This window comes from Austrofundulus limnaeus, unplaced genomic scaffold, assembly GCF_001266775.1.
Source record: "Austrofundulus limnaeus strain Quisiro unplaced genomic scaffold, Austrofundulus_limnaeus-1.0 Scaffold953, whole genome shotgun sequence".
Taxonomy (NCBI): Eukaryota; Metazoa; Chordata; class Actinopteri; order Cyprinodontiformes; family Rivulidae; genus Austrofundulus; species Austrofundulus limnaeus.
The window spans coordinates 13,819-36,241 of record NW_013953355.1 but is presented as its reverse complement, the minus strand read 5'-3'; the positions used below and the strand labels follow the sequence as shown (position 1 = coordinate 36,241).

Below are 22,423 nucleotides of genomic sequence, written 5' to 3'. Positions count from 1 at the left end.
CAACATACAGTACATGCTGCTGTACCTGAAGAGAATTATGATCACATACTGCCAAAAGATCAAGGCAGGCAATTGTGTTTTGGCCTGTGCCTCTTAGCAAAATATTTCATGAACCACTTGACAAATATTAGTGAAAATTTCAGGAACAGCTTCTACAATTAACTTTTGGAGTCGGTAAAATACACTAAAATCCATAGCTASCCTAACTTACACATTAGTTCACGTTACTTGGTTATCAACAATAATATGCACTTAAGACTTGTATGCAGTGGTGGGCACTAGTCCCCTAAAGCACAAATGCACTAATTGCGGACCTAAATTTCTCCTTTGCGCTTTAGGGGTTTTACTAATTTCTTCAAAAGATGTGCAGATTTGCTCTTTCTAAATTTAGAATGAGTAGCACTAATCGCAAATAACGTTACAAGGTCGATCACCAACATAGTCTAAAGCAGAGGTTCTCAAACTGGGGTCCCAGGACCCCCAGGGGTCCACAAGCCCTATCTTGTGGGTCCTCAAAAATTTTCAATAAATGGTTATTTTGGATTTTATTTGGAAAATGAACATGAGGAACAATGCACTAGTAAAACCACCATACTAAACCAAACAAAAACATAATATYATCATAATACTGTATTTAGGGGTTAAAATGACAGTAAATTATTTCTAAAACAGCATGGGGTTTATGAGGGGGTCCCTGGAAACATTTCACACTTGTAAGGGGTCCTCAGACCCAAAAGGTTTGAGAACCTCTGGTCTAAAGAAAAAGGAGAGTGCTCTCTAAACTCACTACATTCTGTASCAATGTATTTCATTAAAGTTTCTTCTTCATCTTGATCATTGGAGGGGAAAGCCATCACTCGCTAACACAAATGAACTCCACTGTGTGAAAACAGCGACACCTCAAGCAGCATTGTGTTCATAGAGCTTTATACTCTCACTGACATTCCTTCTGTGTGACGGTTTTCATTTAGTAGAGTTCCCACAATTCTTTGCATGGCAGGAAGCATTTGGAGCTGAGCAACAAACAATGTTCAGCCATCAGTATTGTTGTTTATATATTCACATGAGCTTTGGGAGGATAGAGGGAGGAATTATAATAATTTGTGACCCACTGCATCTTCACCAACCAGTTATCTCACGTCGTATTGAAGCTCACACGAAACAGTTTAAATTCAYGCTCTTATTATGAAATGAACGGGTTCCTGGTTATCCTGTAGCCTATCTAGAATGCATTGCTTCAGTTTTACAGTTCAAGATTACTATTACTGCATATCTGCATGTTTTCTAAACGAAGCCCTACCATAAACATAAGAAAATGACCAAGTAGCAGCAGAATTAGTAGTCTACAACTATTTTTTTATTTTAACACCATGACTCAAAAGTCTGTTTCAACATATCACCTCCCCAAACTGCGCCATGTGCCAATCTTTGAATGGTAAATATCAATCAATTAGTTGGCAGTATTGCGCTGCTAACATGTCTTATGGTGTCACTGGAATGTTTTCTGGTGAACAGAGACCGATTTGCGCTTTATGATTAGCTTCCGCTAAGTTTTTTTTTTTTTTTTGAGTATATGCGCTTTTGAATTTGTGGACTTAAATAAATTGACTAGCGCTTTAGAAATAGTGCAACTAAATTTTGAATTAGTRCTGCCCACCGCTGCTTCTATGTGTGAAGTAACAGTTTTATTGTGAAAAGTGCAAAATACTTAGTGTTTAGTGTGGACATTACTTTATTTGGAGATAAGCTCACCAGTAAAAATAAGTAGCTGACATCACATGAGCATGTGCAAATCAGTCTATCCAATTCAGAATGCACAACTACAATCTTATAGTTATTTTAGTTGCCAGTAATGTTTAAATATATTATTTAAATTAGCAGAAACACAACTGAAAGTATTTTTTCTCTCGTCCTGTTCCTTCCTCCCATCAGTTCAGACACCAGAGTTCTAGCTCTGCCTCCATTCTGCTGAAACAAATTTTCTGAAAACTCACCTCTGAAAAAGACACAAAAACACTTTTAYCTGTGATTCATGAACCATTTTGAGTGGTTTTTCACTTTTGTTGTCACATTCAGGTTTTCACATTCAGGTTTTATTTGACATTTGTGTTGAAGTTTTGTTATGTATACTGTATTGTTCTGTTGACAAAGTTTACTTCATACAAACGTTCTCAGTCAGGCAGGTTGACAGTTTCAGGAGCTGCTTGAGTAAAAAGTCCTTGTTCTCATCCTCATCCTCTTCTTTGTCATCAGACTTCACAAAGAGAGGCACACACAGTGCATTTAAAGCTCAGGGATTAAAGCAGAAAAAAATGTTTTTACTGAAAAATTTTCTACACCTACACATGGGTGTCAGAACCATTTTAAAAGTGGGGGGGACACACAGGTTGGGATGGAGGGTCTGGGGGTCCTCCCCCAGAAAATTTTGAACGAAATAGATGTCATTTCCTGCATTCTGGTATTTATTTTTACCCAGATTTTTAAACATTCATAAATAAACACTTGATTTAATTATTTCAGAGACAGATTCCTCATTAAACTAGTTCTATTATTTTTGTTTTAAACTCACTGCTACAGCCGAGATTAATTAATGTGACACAATTTAACATATCCAGTGACTTTAGGGGTGCCTTTCACTTTCATATTGTTCATTCTTGATTTTTTTATTGTAACGTCATTGTACCAATAAATGACCATTAACTGCACGTTTAAAACCAATAATAATAATAACTTTACCCAATGAACAGGTGCACTTTGATAACCACCAACAAAGAATTTAGAGGGTTGTTTCACTTTTTCTGATTTAGTGATAGGTCTATTCACTCATAACCAAAAGGAAGAGGGCGTCATCCAGCTTCAGAACATAAAATGACACCGTGTTATGGTGACAAAAAAAATTTAAATAAAACAAAAAAACATTTGTCAGTCTTGTCAACCTGCATGTAATTATTAAAGCAAAAACAGGTCTACAGGTTCCTCCCTACCCTGGTACCACCTCAATTTCTACCACTTCCACTTTCACATTAAAGTGAAAATTTTAATAAGCCCATAATTTTTATACTGTTCAAAATATAATAAAATTCAGTTTAATCATGCTGTAGATTATGCCTTCGAATCAGTAATGTATTTCATAAACTTCACACAACTGTCTAGAATGGATTCAAAATAAATACTGATTTGAGTAAACATTTTAGATTTTATTCATAATGTCCCAGCAGCACCTTCATCATCATCATCATCATCATCATCACTCATCTGAGTCACAGAAATCTGTCCCTACCTGCTGACCCTGACTCTCATCAGCTCCTGCATCACCTGAAGATGGATTAAATATTAGGGTTTTTTTATTGCCAGCTGAAGTCAGTCAGATTTAAAAAGTCAGAAAATATCATGTAATGTGATCAATAAATAACAGATGACTATCTGGTCTGATTTCATCAGTGATTGTGAGTCAACAGTCTCATCAGCTGATTATTAAAGTTTTCAGACATGAACCAAGCTCTGTTTTATGCTGAAACTATTCTAAGGTAATAAAAAAAACTACACTCACAATACGTTTTAGAATACAATCATTTTATATTTTAATAAAAACACCCAATAATCTTAACCTGCATTTAACCTGAAGGTGGCTCAGTTGGTAGAGCTGATGCCTCTCAGCAAGAAGGTCGCCGGTTCAAATCCCAGCCTGGGGACCTTTCTGTGTAGAGTTTGTATGTTCTCTCCGTGCATGTGTGGGTTCTCTCCGGGTACTCCGGCTTCCTCCCACAGACCAAAAACATGACTGTTAGGTTAATTGGTAACTCTAAACTGTCCCTAGATGTGAGTGTGAGAATGAATGGTTGTTTGTCTCATGTGTGGCCCTGTGATGGACTTGCGGCCTGTCCAAGGTGTACCCTGTCCCTCGCACTGTGACTGCTGGATATAGGCACCAGTGGCCCACATGACCCTGAAAGGAATAACCGTGTAAAGAAAATGGATGGAAGGACCCAATAAACTTCTGATGACATTATACTTGCTGATAATAATATCACCAGCTGATCACGCTGTACTTCAGCAGATGCTGTAATTTACAGCAATAACTGGTCGTGATATGTAAGCTAGCTGTAGCCAGCAGCTAACTGCATTAACTTTACACAGGATAAATCTGTCCTGTGGAGAGATTAACTTACTTTCTTTTTCTCTGTAAAACATCTCCTAATGTTGTGTGTGTCAGGTTATCTGCAGGTTTTTGCAAGTCAAATTTAAGACTTTTTAAGACCTTTTTAAAACCACCTTGAATGAAATTTAAGACCGAAAATATAAGCAATGCTTCGGGGATTCTACTGTATTACAACCAAGCACATGTGTGCCACTCAGTAAAACACGTTGAATATAAAGATATTCAGCTCTCTGGTTAAATTAGGTGTATTTTACAAGTGCAGTTATTTGATTKGAAWCAACCAACATAAAATGCATCTACTAAATACATCATGGCATGAAACTTGTGTTTTAACCTCCAGTTTTGCCTTTATACAAAAAGAAGTCATCCAGCCAACTGTCAATAAACATGCACTTTAACCTGTAGCATCACTATCCCACAAATGTCTGAAGGAAGAGAGGTTTAACAACTTTCTGTAGTTTATTTTTATGTAAAATCTAAGTTTTGAATTGAAGTACTCTGAAAAGTTTGAAAAATTATAGCACATAAAGTTCCTTTATAAAGGATATGTCACCGGTAAGTTCTTTTTAATTTTTTAATTAATTTGTTTATTTTTTTGAGTTTCACAGATTTCTCCCCTAAAATCAATATTTCATTCAAAGGGAATATTTATAGGATTAAAGCTCATGTAATCACACTGATTGATGATTTGACATCCTTCTAAAAGGCAACTTGTGACCTATTATGTTCCAAGGTTTTCTATTTCTAGTGACAATCATAGTCATACTATTTATTTTTCATATTTGATCATTTATGAATTATATTTATCACAGTTCAGTTAGTAGTATAGTTATAAAGATAATAAATGTTTAGCACATCCAAACAGACAAAACACCTCACTGTTGTTGCCCAGAGTTCAGTCAAGATGCGCATGTTTACGTATCACAGTAACATAAAATGTCCACGTGTATTTGGTCTGGTGCGCTTTCTATAGTAAAATATCGACAACACTCCAAACACATAAATGTTTAACACAATTGGACTTTAGATACAAAAGGTCAGGGCTCGGTTCTGGATGGGTAGGAGTACACAGGTAGCTCCTCAGCACGTGCAAGTTGCACGTCTTTAAAATAACTACGATGCGCTGAACACAACAACATTTAACCCAGCGTTTAACACAAAGTTAGACTTTAGATAAAAAAGGCCCACGCAGGTCGGGGCTCGGTTCTGGAAGACAGGCTGAAGTAAMGGTGTAACAGCTCAGCATCTCCTCGGCTGCAGCGAACTGGTTACACACGAACACATACGTTTAATGTTTAGACATTTAATAATTTATTACATAACTTCACCTTCATGTGGGCAGGTGGTTCTGTTAGTGGGTCGAAAAAAGGAAAAAAAAAAAGTCATTGGAAAAGTCCGAGGCCGATCAACTCTGTTTACCTCACCTGCAGTATCCGCTCAGACAGCAGGACCCGCCCTGCTCTGCTCGGCCAAAACTGTGACTCTGGTTCTTTTTAATAGTTGATAGCAGCGTCAGTTAATCCATCACAACACAAGTTTGTTTTTTTCTTTTCTCAACAGGAAATGCGCTGCAGAGACAGCCAGGGGAGACAGAGAACTTTAATCGCTTCTGCCCGACAAAATTTAAGACCTTTGAGTAACAAATTTAAGACCAACTTGCACACTTTTTATTAAATTTAAGACGTTTTAAGGCCTTAATTTTAGATATGTAAATTTAAGACTTTTTAAAGGACCCGCGGATACCCTGGGAGGGATACAATCACACACGCTGCCTTCTAGAAGCAACTAGAAGTTAGTTTTAGGTTGAATATTTGCGCTTCATGCGCTCACCGTCATCTTCCTCTCGTTTAACCGGGCGCAAGAAGTCCAACGACGGTCATCTATCCTCCGGCTGCTCGCTCCTACCTGGTACTTGCAGGCTGATACTGACTGGTTGGAGGTAACCAGGAAAACCCGGAGCRGACTTTTAGTGGGATGAGTTTTCTCCTATCAATCAAGCGGAATGGATTCTTTCATCAAGTTGCCTAACAAAAACGGCGCWGTGTGAACTGATGAGATGAATGTGGAGGGGTCCAAACGGATACTTTTGAAAAGTGTGGCGGGGGGGGGGCACGTCCCCTTCACTTACTATTGTTGCGACACCTATGCTCAAGCATCACTCTCCATCACCAACCAGTAGCACACATTCATTGGCTTCTTCCTACACACAGGTCAAAGGTTTTCATGTAAAGTGGAGTATACTGTGTATATGACCTTGGTAAAAGTACAGAGCAGTGTTCTCGAATGAAGTGTGGAAGTTGTAAGAAGAATTTAACCTGAAATATTTAGATTTTTAAGACTGATGGCATTCTGAACAAAGAGGGATGATTTAATCTGCCTTTCTCTAATTGACTTTTACGTCATTTTAGTGTTTTCAGCCGAGGAGCTCTGATATGTTTACTGTATTTTAAAAACCTCTCAGTATGGTTCTTAATAAGTTTAGCATAAAATGGCCAAAACATCTTGTTGTTGCTAAAACACCTGGTAGAATCAAATTTAGCAGGTGTTTAAAATAAACAAACCTGAAGCTGACTCAGAGAACTTTGTGATTTTAAAGGGAAATTAAAGTCAAACGAAGACACACATCTGTGTTATAATGTGGGGCATAAAAGTATTCTTAATATTATTATAGTGTTTATAAGAATGTGTACTCCTGCGGCAGCGCTACTCTTTTGACAATCAGAAGTTCACGCACAAGTTGCACATGTCTGTAAGATAACAATCAGTCGTGATGAAGGAGAACTTTAATTTAGGGTCTATTCACACCAGGAAAGTCCTTTGGGCCACTTGTTTGGTCCGAACCAAATAGCAGGCTTTGACTTTTTTTGTCTTTGGTGTGGTTTACATTCACATTGTGCTTTTTGCAAGTGGACTATAATTTATAAACAAAGCAACGCAGGTGACGATCATTGCTCCTATTGGACAGAAATGACGGGGGCGGCACAGAGCACAGACCCAGAAATAAAGATGGTTCTGTTAATCAAGAGCAGTTCATTCAGTGGCGGTTTTGTAATGATAAACTTATACCTTTGGGACAGCCTTGTCAAATGCGTGCCACAACCTAAAGGAGACAAGATGCTCCACATTCTCTGACCCACAATGGCTCATTTCCTATTTGTAGTGCAGTGTTAGCATTAGCAACACTGAAGAGCTAATGTTGCTTAGCTATAGTGGCCTGTGAAGTCCAAAAAAGCGCATGTTTCCCGTTGTTGTTTTGGTTCAAGAGTTCACATGGAAGCAGACCAAGACCACCTTAAAAATGGGTCTCATGAGTGTATTCACACCTGCATAAAAAGGTCCAGACCAACAAGGGAAACAAACACTGGTCTTGTTTAAAGTGGACCAAATATGTCAGGTGTGAATACATATATCTTCTTTTTTGTGGTTGTCCAGTGGACAACCACATCACATGGTGGGATCTGGTGTCCTAAATGAAAATATGTTTTCTGAGACAACCTAAATTACGCTTGTCGACCCCTGACTGACTGTAGCTGACACCATGAGTGAAAGGTGTGTGTCACAGGTGTATGGATGGAAATTGACCAGGACAGTCGGGTGTGCTTAAAGACAAACCCTAATAGTTACACTGTGTTGTCTTTATTGGCACATGGTGGACATTAACATGATAAATATTAGCAGCTTAGTGTTAGCGTTGTTCAAGTAAAATTATCTTACAATAGCTAAATCAGCCCAACTTCAATAAGTATGTTAAATGGATTAAACAAAGTAAATTTCACAATGATTAAGCTGTTAAAAAATAAGCAATGTTCGTTACCCTTTTACTGTTCAGATCTAATACCATTTAATAACGACGTGAATGTTTGAGTGAGCCATACAAAACCATCCGGACACAGCTGTGGACCGATTAGTATTTTTAATGTGGCTCCGACATGCATCAGCTAAACAGAGGTGTCCAAAGTGTGGCCCGCAGGCCAAAACTGGCCCACCAAGCCATTTGATTTGGCTCACCAGCAGTTGTCCTGGTTACTTGTAGTTTTGTTAAGATTAAATATAAACTACAGGTAACTACAAGAGACATTTAGATTAGATTTAAGCCCATATCTAGATTTGCACACCTTATAAGACCCCATATATTCAAATTTTAAATTATTAAGATTATGCTGCCTGAGCATACGTTGAATTTTCTCCATGTCCATGAGCTGAAAAAAAGGGATGTCGGCAACCACACTGGCTGCTAGCTTAATCACAAAACATCAAAACAACTTTTCTTAATGAGTATTTGCATTTCTTATATTATTGCATGTGGCCCGCGGCCCTGACATTGATTTTAATTTTGKCCCTCTCAGGGAAAATATTTGGGCACCCCTGACTGAGTAGATTAAAACAATAATTCTGTGTTTTCTTCACTAAGTCAAGAGTACATCTAAAGTAAGTTATCAAGTGCATGCTCCTTGAGTGTTTTAGTTGCTTCAACTCATGTGTACTCTACAAAGAAAACACGAGTTAGTGCAACTTAAAATACATACTGAAGTTCTGTGTACTTGTTTTTATAACGTGCAATCTGTTCGCATGCTTTTTTAAAAGTAAGTAGTTTAATTAATTGGATTTTACAGTGTACAAGATGGCTTCCAGAGGCAACTTATCTTAAATAAAACACACACACCTGTATCATTTGCTTCAGGCTGTTGGTGATGGGTGAAAAATGATGGTTTTATCACACCTTGGTGTCATGTTGTGTTTCTGTTTCAGGGTGAAAACTGGACYTTGTTGGTTGAAAAACGACTCAGCTCTGAAATTTTCAGCTGGAAACAAGAACCAACATGCCTCAGATCCTTCACCGGCTCTGCAACAATTAAAAAACAACAGCTTTGTTCTGGTGCTGGATTAAACAAACTCCACAGAACCATTCAGTGCTCTCCACGTTCCTGCACAGAATTAGACAGGGTTCTCATTGTTCCTGAACAGAACCAGAGGCTGTTTATTTCCTGTCTTCCTGCACCTCCAGTGTCTCCTAGCAGCAGGGATCCGTTGGGTAACAGGCAATGTGGGGAAGCCTTCACAGAACTGGGTCAGGATCACGTAACAGTTTCCTGCAGTGACACACTGACCCACATCGCCTCCACACATCTCAGAAGGAAGACAATTAATTTTTCTTTCTTTGACCAGGCTCTCCACAAACCCAGAAATTTCTATTAGTTTTCAACAAACTGAAAAGAAAAAAGACCCTCTGGTCTCATCTGTGCTGCCCTCTTTCAGGGCTGATCCTGCACGCTCAGCAGTGGGAGGAGGCAAATAGGGCTGGGMCACATGGCAAAAACTATGATCACAATTAATTTTTTTCATATCGTCTAATCTCAATTATTATCACAATTTTTTATTAACCTAAAAGTGTGTAATTACAAAGCGACTGAAAAATAATTTAACAAATAGATAACTACAGAAATAAAAACTAATGGCTGTTATTTCACTTTCACTAACATAACAAATAGCTGTGGTTCAGTAGAACAATAAATTCTTTTTGCAAGGTATTTAAAAGTATTTGCCAAGAAATAAAAAACTTTTATGTGTAAATCATAGACTCTCACCTTAATAAAGTTATACTTTTGTAAAATAAAAGTTGTAGAACTGAATTTCTCATTAAATGTCATAAAGAAACATAAAACCTACAAACAGCAACAATTTGAGCACACTTGCCAACAGAATAGGMTCTAAGCTCATTWTTTACTTCTGTCATGGAAGTGCTTATTTACAGCAGATAAGAAGTGGTCTTCACATTTTCTTACGCGTTCAGCCCATCGTGTGYTGACAAAACTTACAAAGTTCTTCTCCAAGTGAATAAAGAATCGTTGGGACATTGTTCTGTCCTAAACATTACTCTAGGACCACTTCATACTTTTAGAGGATGTTGCTGTTTTAGCGAGTCTGTTTTGCTGCGGGTTGTGGGTGAGTTTTCTTTTTTCCCATCTTTCTGTGTTCAGGARCTCACCCTGTGTGCCTGTTAGCAGGTAACACRTACAGYACGTACAGGGAGCAGCCCAAAATACCTCCCTTTTTTTTTTACATTTGATCGTATATTGAATTTATTCAAAAATGTCTCAACCAACTTAGAGTAGACATCTGCTGCTTTAAAWAGTACMTTTTCACATTTAAATCCTTCAGTTGGAGTCTATATGAAGTAGGGTTGGGCATAATCGTATCGTCTGCAATTAATCRTCAGAAAAACATTAATTGATTTTTTTTGGCACTTGACGATTAATTCGATTAATGCCACCAGGCAGAGTGACTGGAGATTTCCCCGGTCAGTCYGCTCGGTGCTCCTCTCTGCTTCAAATATGACGAACATTTAAACAAAAGTTCTGTCATTTATTTATCAACACAATTTAAAATTTGAAGTATAGCCTTAAGTCTGTGATTTTGACAGTTTGAAAAAGATTTTTATGAAGAGCAAATCTTTCCCACTAAATTGATCATGTGACTAGGACATAAGGGTATCCAGGGACTCCAGGGGATTAATCGTCAAATTAATCGTTATCGGCTAAACACCACAATTAATCGTGATTGATTTTATTGCCAATATCGCCCAACCCTAAAATAAAGTGGAACTGAAATGCTTTGATCTGAATTCCTCCTTATTAGCCATGTTTCCATCCAATTTTAATTCGAATTTTGAGCAAATTTGTAAAAATTCGCAAAAAGGAAAAAAACGAAGAAATGCGAATCAGACATGTTTCCATCAACTGGTTTGAAGCAAATTAATTACATCAGACGCATGTGTGTAGTAAACAGTAAGTAAAATTTGCAGACTTGCAAGGTCCACACATCTCAGGACAATGGAGAGAAGTTATCAGGAACGTGTTGCTACGATCAGGAAAGTTGTAATTATTCTGTCATTTCAACTATTTTTTGGAGAAGTTACATGCTGTCTGGAGACGTAGAGAACGAAATGCAATCTCTTCTTATGTTTACAATTATAAAGTTTGTGTGTAACACACATGGTTAATTGGTAAAATAATATTAATAACTCTTAAAATGACTGGTTGTTTTTCAGCATGGAGTATTCTAATTAATTTTCAAGCGAGAAAGTTGTTTTTTCTGTCATCACTTCAGCATTGCTCGGGTTGTGTYGGACGGTAAGCGGCTTGACCAAAAAGGATAAAAATAAACACACATTCTCATCGCCGTGCTGGCAAACATGTATTATGGGTTCTGTTTGTTATGATATTGAACCGATAAGTATGACATCATAATTCCCTGATATCGGGCCGATAACTATGGTGCACCCTTAGTCATTTCATTAGAATTGATGGCACGTTCATCTTCATCATTTACATATTCCAAAAATGTAATAAGAGGCCACCTCAACACTTCAACACTCAAAATCAGTTATGGGTCGCATGGGGCAAAAATATTTGATTTTGCTCGCATTTGCCTGCAGTGTGCACTCCTTCTGGGCGGCTGTGGCAGAGTGGTTAGGGGAGTCGTCCTGGAACCTGAAGGTTGCCGGTTCAATGCCCCGTCCAGCTGTCTCAGTTGTTGTGTCCTTGGGCAAGACACTTCACCCCAAATGCCTCTGATGTGTGTCCCCATCAGTGTATGAATGTGATTGGCACTGATTAGTCTCCATAGATGATTATACTGTATATGTTAGCTTTGTAGAGACCTAATAGAGTGCTGTGCAGTGGCGACTGGTCAATAGGGGGTGCTAAGGCGCCGCCCCACCACTAATTTTGGTACACAAAAAATAAATAAAAAGATAACAAAATAACCAAATAAAACGTTATAAATGTTTCAAAAAATATCATATATATGTTTTCTGATAAGTAAAATAAATAATTTAGAGTTATTGATGTGTAAACTTCCATTTTACTCATGAGCTTTTTCGTGTTGAGTCACTTCTGAGTCACGGGCTGTTCGGCGCCCAGAGTCCCATAGGAAAGTCATTGTAAGGTTTTGGACATGCGCAGTAAGTCCCCAATGCAAAAGAATACAGTGGCCTGGAGCGCAGCTTGTCACCCCCCCGCAGCTGACCTCTCGTGTTCATTTCCATGGGGTCCACCGCGTCCAAGACTTGACGTCATTTTAATGCGGCAGCCAGCAGGGCTTCAGGAAGAAAGTTTTGGAGAACAACAAATGAGAATGAAGGACAAAAYAACACCGTAAGTCTCTTATATCTAAACCTTTTCAAAGCAGAACATATGAGGAGAAACTTTAAGTGAAGTAGCTGGATACTGGTACTGGATAATCCGGACATAATTAAAATTGAGCAAGAACGTGGTTTAGCATTAAGGCTTGGCTAACTACATGGCTGTTAGCCAAGTTGTAACAACTGCTCAAAAAGTTAAGGGAACAATAACACATCCTAGATCWGAATGAATGAAATATTCTCATTGAACACTTTCTTCTGAACAAAGCTGAATGTGCTGACAGTTTGTGAAACTGTTTGTGATCAGTGTTACTTCCTAAGTGGACAGTTTGATTTCACAGAAGTTTGATTTACTTGGAGTTAGATTGCTTTGGTGTTCCCTAATGGGTAACAAAACTTAATATAAAAGTATTTTTATGTTTTTTGTTTAGTTTTGTAAAATTACTATTGTTTGAATTTATTCTTTAAAAAGAGGCAGATATGTGTGATCTCATTTACATCCACACTTCAGTTAGAGCACTTCGATCCAACCAGTTTCTCTTAGATGTTCCTAGATCCAGGCTAAAGTTTAGAGGTGATCGGGCCTTTGCAGTTTCTGCCCCAAACCTTTGGAATGATTTATCTCTTAGCATTCGGACTGCAGAGACTGTTGAGACTTTTAAAATCTCTGCTTAAAACTCATTTTTACTCCCTGGCCTTTCATTCTGGTAGAGTTTGAGAATCGTTTAAAGATGTTTTTAATGCCTTTTTTTCTATTTTAAAATGATCTTATTGTTTACATGTACGTGTTGCTCTGTTTTATTCATTTGGCAGAATTGTGAAGCACTTTGGTCAACTTTTGTTGTTTTTATATGCTGTATACTGTAAATAAATTGACATTGACATATTAGAAGACATTTTTCTTCTTTCTGCTGCCTTTCATTTTATTTATATTTTTTTCTTCTGTTGTGCATAGTCTATTTTGTTTTTTGATAAAAGGAATACATTTTTAAAATAAACATAATGTAATAATTAACCTTCGAACTGCAACAATTTGTTGCTATTAAAATAACAAATTGTTTTCATATTAAATATATATTAGAAAGCTCACTTGTAGCCGTCTTCATATTGAATTAAATTTGTGCATTTATTGTTTTAGGTTTGTGACACCATCTTGAGCCATTCACATGCATCTGATCATAGCTACAGTGCTGCAGGCTRACAGGTTCCTGCAGGATCACAGACAATTTTCTGAAGCAGCTCTGAAGTCCATGGAGGCTCACCCAGTGCTGAACAGGACCAGCTCTTCATGAGGAACTATCTGCAGGACACCTTCAGAGACTGTGACTCTGCTGAAGATTCTCATCACATCTCCTCTGACCACAGCTGAATCTGAGAGGAGCTTCTCAACACTGAAGACAATCCAGACTTTCCTCAGGTACAACATCACATCTCACTGCACTGACCATGCTCTATAAGAATCTGGTTAAAACAYCCCTGACTTTAACCAGAGTCATGAAGAAATTTGCTTCTCAGTAACAGAAGAGCAAAATTTATGTACAGAAAATAAAACACTACATGACATCGTAATGCAGTTTTATTATTTTCATTTGTTTAATAAATACACAGGCGTGATACAACTTAGTACGTTTGATTGCTTTCTGAGATACGTCTATTTTGGAGTTGTAGCCCACCCTGGAGAAAAATCCACCAGCCGCCACTGGTGCTGTGTGAATGTGAAGCGCTTTGAGTAAAAGCGCTATATAAGTACAGTCCATTTACCATTCAAGGGTTGTTAGGCCTTTAATTCAGTTCCAAGTTTTTCAGAAGATTTCATCTGACCAGAAAAGACTTGATATTTAACACTCAGAGACCGAATAAACATGTGACAATATCAGTTTGGGTTATCAGGACACACTGGTTTTGTTTCAATTACACAAAGCAGTCCTAGTCTCTGATTTCTGTATTGGTTATCTAAAGGGGCTTTCAGGTTTTATTCATCTGACCTTTTATCAGGTGCTCACAAACACAGAATTTAGGTCAGACATGCTGAGGCTAAAAGAGACCAAAGACTGTAAATTAAACTTTTTAATAAGAACGGTAAGAAAATTATTTTTATTCTGGGAGAGATATAGTGATATCTACTGCCAATAATGCTTCAACCTGTGTGTCACTATTAGAAACCTGTGGACAGATTAGAATTTAACTGTAAGAAACTGATCATTGGGTGAATGTCCAAGATGACTGCCACAAGAGAGCTATAACATGTTTTTTTCAAAGTTTGACCAAAATTGTCACATCACAACTCTGTCAATCTTCAACAGATCAAAACCTGATCAGAAGAAAAACTCTGTAAAACCAGAAAGGCAGCAGGCAATATGTATTTCTACAAGCAATGCTCGCCTTCAAGGTTTTACGTTCTTGACCAATTAATGACTCGAAGCTAGCTTGGAGCAAACACCAAACACTGATAATTCAAGTCCACAAACCCAACAGTTTCAACATTCTAGTCTTCATCGTGTTTTCCTGCCTGACAGCAACGGGCTGTGTGTGTGTCTGCCTCCTGTACTTATGCTGGAACAGTTCACGAGACAGTTTAATTCCAAAGCAACAGATGAAGCAGACACTGCAGCTTCCTGGTAGAGTAAAAATATCGACACTAAGAGGATAACCGACTGCTGCTCAGTGCCCTACAGATGTCCCATCACCTGGGCGTGTTCTGTTACTTCTGTCTGAACCTGGGAGGTTAGTAAAGCTGCAGATAAAATCCACATACTGGTGTAAACGAAGGACACATGAGCAGACAATAAACCTCTACAGTGTGGATCGTTTCACAAAATATCACTTCAAAAGTGACCAAATTATTCCTTCAAACTCAAACATAAAGCCCAAAAAGCATGGTCGCCCTTCTACTAGGGCGATGTCAATTATAAAAATAAGTCAATGTGGAATTTTAACGTCGACACATCATGTTATTTACCCACATAAACGTTCATTTGTAACTGCAATGCAATTCATGAAGTGCTGGGAGCAGAATCGCTTCTGTGATCTGTGGTTGGTTTGTTTAAAAAAGAAGAAGGTGTGTGGCGCTCTGCAAACCACAGAAGAAGCTAGTTTGTCAGGCTTTGTTAGTTTACCATCAGAAAACACTGTTTGTTGGAAGGACAGCTATCAGATATGCTAATGTAACTAAGTGTTTTATATTAATCACTGAACTAAACTATTATTCCATCCAGTCTCGTCTTAACCCATTTTTTGATGGCGTTGAAGCCTTATAAACTTTTGACCTGAAACATTCAGCAAGATTTCATACAGGATGGATTATTTTTTATGCACCTAACTGTCACTTTAACCAAAGTTATTGTTTAGTTTATTTACGACTTGCAGCAGGGCAGGTTAACAGCCCCTCATGCTGTGGAGAGGCAGATATTTTGAGTTATCTGTATATTAGCTGTTTGATTAAAAGACAACTTGCAGTGTTGTTCACATTAATGTTAAAATACATCTGAGTAAGGTTCAAATTCCTGTGTTTCATGGGTTATTTTAATTAGCTGGGAACTTGTTATGTTAAGGTGGATAGCAGGGTGACAGTCACAGGTATGATGAGCAGGTGAGATGAGATGTGCCTTGGAGCTGGAACAGGATGGACGTCGTGACAAAAATAATCATTGACTAATCGACTAATTCGAAAAACAATCACAGATTAGTTGACTATCAAAATAGTCATTAGTTGCAGGCCTACCTTCTAGCTGTGGCAGCAGTTGACAACAACAGCTGGAAATGACCCTGTGATGTCTGATGACCTACAAATAAGAGTTCCTGCTCACATGAACCAACAGGACTGAGCCCTTCAATGTGGACCAACACATCTGGTTGATAAGAGACTGCAGCCTCCTGACCCACTTCCAACAGAGTCCTGGTTTCTTCCCAGACCCTGAGCCTGAGCCCTCAGTCCACCTGCAGACTGACCTCCACCCTGAGGAGGGATTATGTGAGAGCAGATTTAGACAAAAGGGCACCTTGTGGTGGAAAACCTCTCAGACTCCAGCTCATACTTTGATTCTCTTAAAATCACTGAAATGACCAGTTATTTATTAAACAAGCATCTTTATTCTCTTTGCTGCTTTTATCATCAATAACAGAAAAAGGTCAAATAAAAAGTACTCATTCTGAATTTTCACAAGCTAAATATTTACAATTTGAACATGTTTTCTGTCCACTGAAGTTCAATTTAAGCAGAATAACCAGTGGATCTGTGTGGCCAGATTTAGAGTTTAGAAAGTAGAGAAATGGTGACATCATGATGCCTTCAGAAGAACTGCAGTCCTCTCAGTCCTACAGGAAACACAGCAGCGTGTGCAACCCACTGCCTGAAGGACTGTGAAACTGGACTCTACAGTTTTAAGACCAGATCCACACAAAACAATCAGGGCTAGAGGCATAGCAGTAATGCAATAATAATAATATAATATTAACATCATAATAATGATGGAATCAGTTAGCTGCTCCTCACACACGACTGATGGCATAAAAAACTAAATAACACAACTTATTGAACATTCATCCAATCCGATTAACTTCAACCCATACCTACTTAAGTTTTTCTGTAAAACACAGATTATCATTTTATTTAGATATTTAAAGGTTTGAGAGGAACGCTGCAGTCTTATAAGTGGTTTTCTTAGCAGAACTGTAAGGTTTGTAGTTTTCATCCCTGTAAGTCAATGTGGAGTAATTATTAAACCCAAAAGCTACGTATTCAGATGTGTTGCTCCACTCTCACATTAAAGGATGACATCTTGTTTGACGGAGCCTAAAACTACCATCAGATTTACTGTTTCCTTCCAGGAACCAGCCTCCTCTCTGCACTCAGAGCGTTTGTGGGACAGTTCCCTGATCTGAGGATCAGCCTGACCCCACCCGTCCTGCTGCACATCCAGCTGGCTCCTCGAGCTCTACTTTCACCCAGCTGCWGATGAAGATGCTGAGCAGCAGCAGATTTATGACAAGTATGAGAAGTATAAAGTGATGAGATGCTGAGGGTGAACAGTTAGAAGTGTCAGTACTGAGAACTGGAGCACACCGGCCCACTTCCCCAATCAACCAAAACCTCTGAAAAACAATCGAAAGCTTCAAGCTCACTTTAGCCCTTTTTGTGTTGGCTCAGGTTGATCAGCTGTTGATTTTGAACAAGMGTTCATCAGCTTTACATGTGCACCAGTGATTGTCTGCAAGTTTCATTAAAAGTTGCCACGCAGCTGATATTTTGCTAACACCTTGCAGGCCAACCCATGCTCGCTCCACCTTCGTCTTTGAGAGACAATAAAAGAGACTGAATGACCCTTACCTCCACCTGTTCACCCCGACGTTAGAGGAACCTGCAAACCACGGATCCAGGAAGTACACGCAGCGCACAGTGGCCGCCCCCCGCACCGCCTCCCGTAGTGCTGGGTTGTCATGGAGACGCAGTCCCTTTCTGAACCAGTGGATGGAGTTTGGGGCCATTTCAGTCTGGAGGGAAAGATGGTGTGAGTTAAGACAGGAAGAAGAGCACTGAACAGAAACTGATGCTGCAGCTCATTTTCCTTTGTTTGGGTTTTTTAAACATTTCAGTCAAACTGAACACCTCACAGCAGAAACACTGATGACCAGTTCTCTCTGCTGTCCACAGAAACACTGAACTGTTTGTAGAAATGTAGAGTGAATGCTGAGCCTGAATAACTTCTCTACAGCGGTAGGGGGAACACTGTATTTATAGCTGTTATTACTTCCTGGGTGACGAGACAGTGTGTTGATGTTCCAACTCCATAAAGGTGGGAGATGGACCTGAATTCCAAATTAGTGGTGAGTCTCCATAAACAAACTGCCACACAGATCTCCACTGAATGAGGTCTTCTGTACCTTGTGTGCTGCCGAGTTAAATAAGGTCGTAGAACGYCGCAGAGGTTTTGAAAAGTACATTTTGTCATTCTAAATTTTTTAACCAGTCTCTGCCTGTCCATGTTTAAACATTGATAAGAACTAACTACAACTGACTAAATCTGAAATAAATATAGAAATATTTTAAAAGTAAAACTAATAAAGTTTTACTCACTGATGAGTTTCTAGTGAATGGCTAGTATGCATTATGGCAGATGTAGTTTATGGTTGATACCGCGCAGCCCTAGATTAGACTGACAGTTCTTTCACCCAAAAGAGAGAACCACAGTCAAAAGTTTTACCCAATCAGAACAGAGGAGGGCAGGATGTGCTGTTTGACTGACAGCTACAGCCTCAGCCATAGGGCACTTGAACATCTAATTCTCAAAGGAGCAGTGCGCTATGAGTGCGCACTTTAATATGAATGCTGTAAAAATATGTCCCAAATTCTAACAAAGTAGGAATGCGCGATATAAACGATACACRGTAGAAACGATATAAATTTGTCCTCTGATAGAGATCTGTAGTCTACCGGCCAATCGCGCAATTCTTTTTGATGACGTAACCGGCTGGAGTCAAAACAGAGGAAGSGGGAAGCAGCCTGGCTGAGAGCGCAAATGAAGAGAGGGGAGAAAAAACTTATCCGGACCTGGTTCGGGTGTGTGAAAATGAACGCCGAACTGTTTACATGTTTACGTGACAGCGCGTCCTCCGGTCGGATGCCGACCGACCACACTGCTTGCTGCAGGAGGAGCGCGCGCCGCAGCATGTGTGAAGGGCTCGACACACGGGAGGCGACGTCGCTCGCTCACCATTCATTTCCACACAGCGAGGTGACTGTCAGTGCAGGTGAAGTCAGTGCTCAGGTGGGACGCACAAAAATCAGTCTGGACCTCGTTTCTCCTGCGGTCATAGCGTGACGACGCACGGCCGAATGCGTGCGCACTCCAAAGCGTGACTATAATGATTGTCATCCTGCTGGAGCGCGCACAGATTAAACAGGTGGAGTGCAGAAAAAATAATCTGCAAAGTGTGTAGAAAGGAATAAATACAAGCAATTTGTTTTACCACCTTAAAACAAAGTAGGTTATTCCAAACACAACACCCAATGGATGCAAGATATCTGTTACATTAAAGTTATTGTGTGAGTATATATATATATATATGTATAATTTAACCAGGTAGATCTCCCCCAAATTCAGATTTTTATGGGAGACTTTAAAGTGTCCCTTAAAAAGGGGGATTTTAAGGTCTAAATTTTTTTGCTTATACATATTTATTCCACTCAATTGTGTGTTTTATTTATTTTCTATTATAAATTTTATATCGTGATTTATATCGTTACCGCAACTCATCATAATGTATATCGTGATTTGAATTTTTTGCCACATCGCAAATTCCTATAACAAAGACGTGTCTACATTTGACTTTGATTTCTTTCTAAAATCAGAGTTCTGAGTCAGCTTCAGGTGCTTGTAGTTATAAATAATATCTGCTAAAATTATTTCTACCAGGTAATTAATCCCTTTAAATTAAACAATAATTTTAGAGGAGAAACATGTCAGTTTAGTTAAAAACAAATATAGTAAAAATAAATATTTTTTTCTGCGCAAAGAACTTCTTGTGCTATATTTTTTAAGTGAATATATAAAAGCTCAAACACTAAAATGACAGAAGAGATGTTTAAAATCTCTCTTTCTTCAGAATGTCTTTAGTCCTAAGAACACTACACGGTCACTTTTAATAAGGTCATGTACAAAGTATACGCCTATTTATGTGAAAATGTTTGACCTGTAAGCAGAAAGAAGTTTATGAATGTTGGGTAACCTCTAGGTGTAGAAAAGTTTTAGTAGCAATATTTTTGCTGCTTTAAACTCTGAGCCTTAAATACTCTGAGGTTATCTATTTCAAAGAGGATGAGGAGGAGATCAAGTAAGTTTTTTACTCAAGCAGCTCCTGAAACTGTCATCCTGGCTGACTGAGAACATTTGTATATAGTAAACTTTGTATACAGAACAATATACTTATTAAATAATATTTTATTGATATTTTTGGACAACMAAAATGTTTTGCGGACAACCAGATTTTGTCAACAGGTTGTCCACTGGGCAACCTGAAAAAAATCCTTATGTCTACCCCTGGTTATGTCGATCCCTGTGAATGGTTCAGCTGAAGTGGCTGAAAACTGAACTGTTAGAGGTAAAACAAGTCAGGATTATCTTAGTAGACTAATCGGTTCATTAGTCAACGACTATTTTAGTCTCTGCTTCCTCTCGCTGCACCTCCGCCTGCTTTAATCTGCACACCAGTGAGTTTCACCTGATGCCTCTGCAGGAATTTCATAGCCAATTTAAATAATAGCCTGTCAAATGGATGAATGTGAAGTTTAAAAGGAGCTGCAAAAAAAAAAAAAGAAATAAATTGACAGTGTGTGGTTTATTTTAAAAAAATACATTCATAAATCAACCGTATTAGACTAAATAAACCATGGACCTGATTAAATACAACAGACGGAATGGTTTTGTTATTAAACACTAATACTTTTCTGCTCTTAACACATCATCTAAAACATGTTGGTCCAACAATCATCCATGAGATCTGGTGTAAACTCATATAAACCCTCTTGTTCAAACAATTTTTTAAAAGGAGGCAACTGGACAAGCTAACTTTACTGCTGGCATCAATCTGTGCTCTGACTGTTCCACCAGTCTTCTCACTTTGGCCAATCAGTTATTTCCCCTCCACAGAGCAGCACACTCAGCCAGAGAGGAGACTCCTGACTCCAGATTGGACTCTGCAGTGGGTGGATGTAGGGAACAGTTGATGGAGGACGTTCTGCTGCTAATTTAAACTGTTTAATCACTCAGTGATTACGCACTCAGGCTGCCGTTTGGAGCCTTTACAGTAGGGCTGCACCGATTAGTTGAAATAATTGATGACGTCGATTATGTAAATTTGTCGACGCAGATTTTTTATTATTGATTCGCTGTATTACATAACCACCACATGAATGTTCATGCGATTCCATTTTGGTACCTAAATGCATCATTGCGACCGTACTGGCATAAGAGTGGTGAGTTTTCCATGCTTGTCCTGAACGCAGCATCGCGCAAGAGCGTAATGACGTCAGCAGCTGCTGCTTCAGTTCAGTCTGAAGCAAATGAGCTGCTCCTGAATGGATGAGTCAGCAGGACTCACTCTGAATCTCACAAACTGAGTTCCTGAGTAAGAAATGAAAGGCCTGGCATTCCTTGATGCACATCATCCGCTGCCTTTAATCACATCAGTATGTTGATGTTGGCTTTCAGCTACTTCCTCCTCGAATTTCAGCTCAAAATCTGTAATAATGAAAAATTTGTGTTTTCTCATGTTATTATCTGTGGCAGCCATCTTGATTTGGGTCATGAATGTACATCAAATGTTACTTTTCTGAAAGTTTAATTAAAATCTGTTTAGTGGTTCTGGTTAATGAGATATTTTTGCTAAAAGCCAATTAAGATTGACTCAACTAAGGTTGAGTTTTAGCAATAAAATATAATGCATTTTTAAAAATGCTCCTATTATATCAACTAGTGTTGGGCGGTATGACCCAAATTTTGTATCACGGTATTTTCGCAGTATTTAATGGTATTTTTCTTTTCATCACAGCTCAGCTGATAATAAAATGTACAAACACTGCTTATTGATTAACAAACCTGAAGTTACTCTCTGTCTGCAACACAGAAAAAATTGACTATTTTCTTTTACTGTTTGTCTGTGTTGCTGTTTTAAGGTTCGTTTTAAGGTTCTTTTATTTGTTTTTAAATCTTTACATGGCATTGCCCCATCTTACCTCTCCGAGCTTCTCCACCCCTATGCCCCTGCACGGTATCTCCTGTCAGCCAATCAGTTGCACCTTAAAGTTCCCAGGACAAAGCGAACCCTCAGAGGGGACCGAGCATTTTCAGTTGCTGTTCCGAAGCTCTGGAATGAGCTACTCCCACACGTCAGGCAGGCCACCTCATTGGCTGTTTTTAAAACTAATCTTAAAACTTATTTTTACTCACTGGCTTTTAACACAGTTTGAGATCATGGTTTTTTTAAGCTGTTTTTTTTACTTGTTTTTAATGTTGGGGTGTTTTTAGTGTTGATTTGTTTTATTGTTTTGGCCCCTCATGTATAGGGGTGTAAGAAAATATCGATACATTGAAATATCGCGATATTTCATTTCCCGATACTGTATC

At 38.6% G+C, this 22,423-nt stretch overlaps 1 protein-coding gene across 1 annotated transcript in view; it reads right to left on the bottom strand.

Moving 5' to 3' along the window:
* Window positions 1-22,423, bottom strand: part of LOC106533477 (cryptochrome-1) — a 77,681-nt gene that overhangs the window by 47,869 nt on the left and 7,389 nt on the right. The window contains exon 2 of the mRNA XM_014029802.1: window positions 17,629-17,792. Coding sequence (XP_013885256.1) covers window positions 17,629-17,786 — 158 coding nt within the window. The 5' untranslated portion in view covers window positions 17,787-17,792. The remainder of the gene's footprint in view (window positions 1-17,628; window positions 17,793-22,423) is intronic.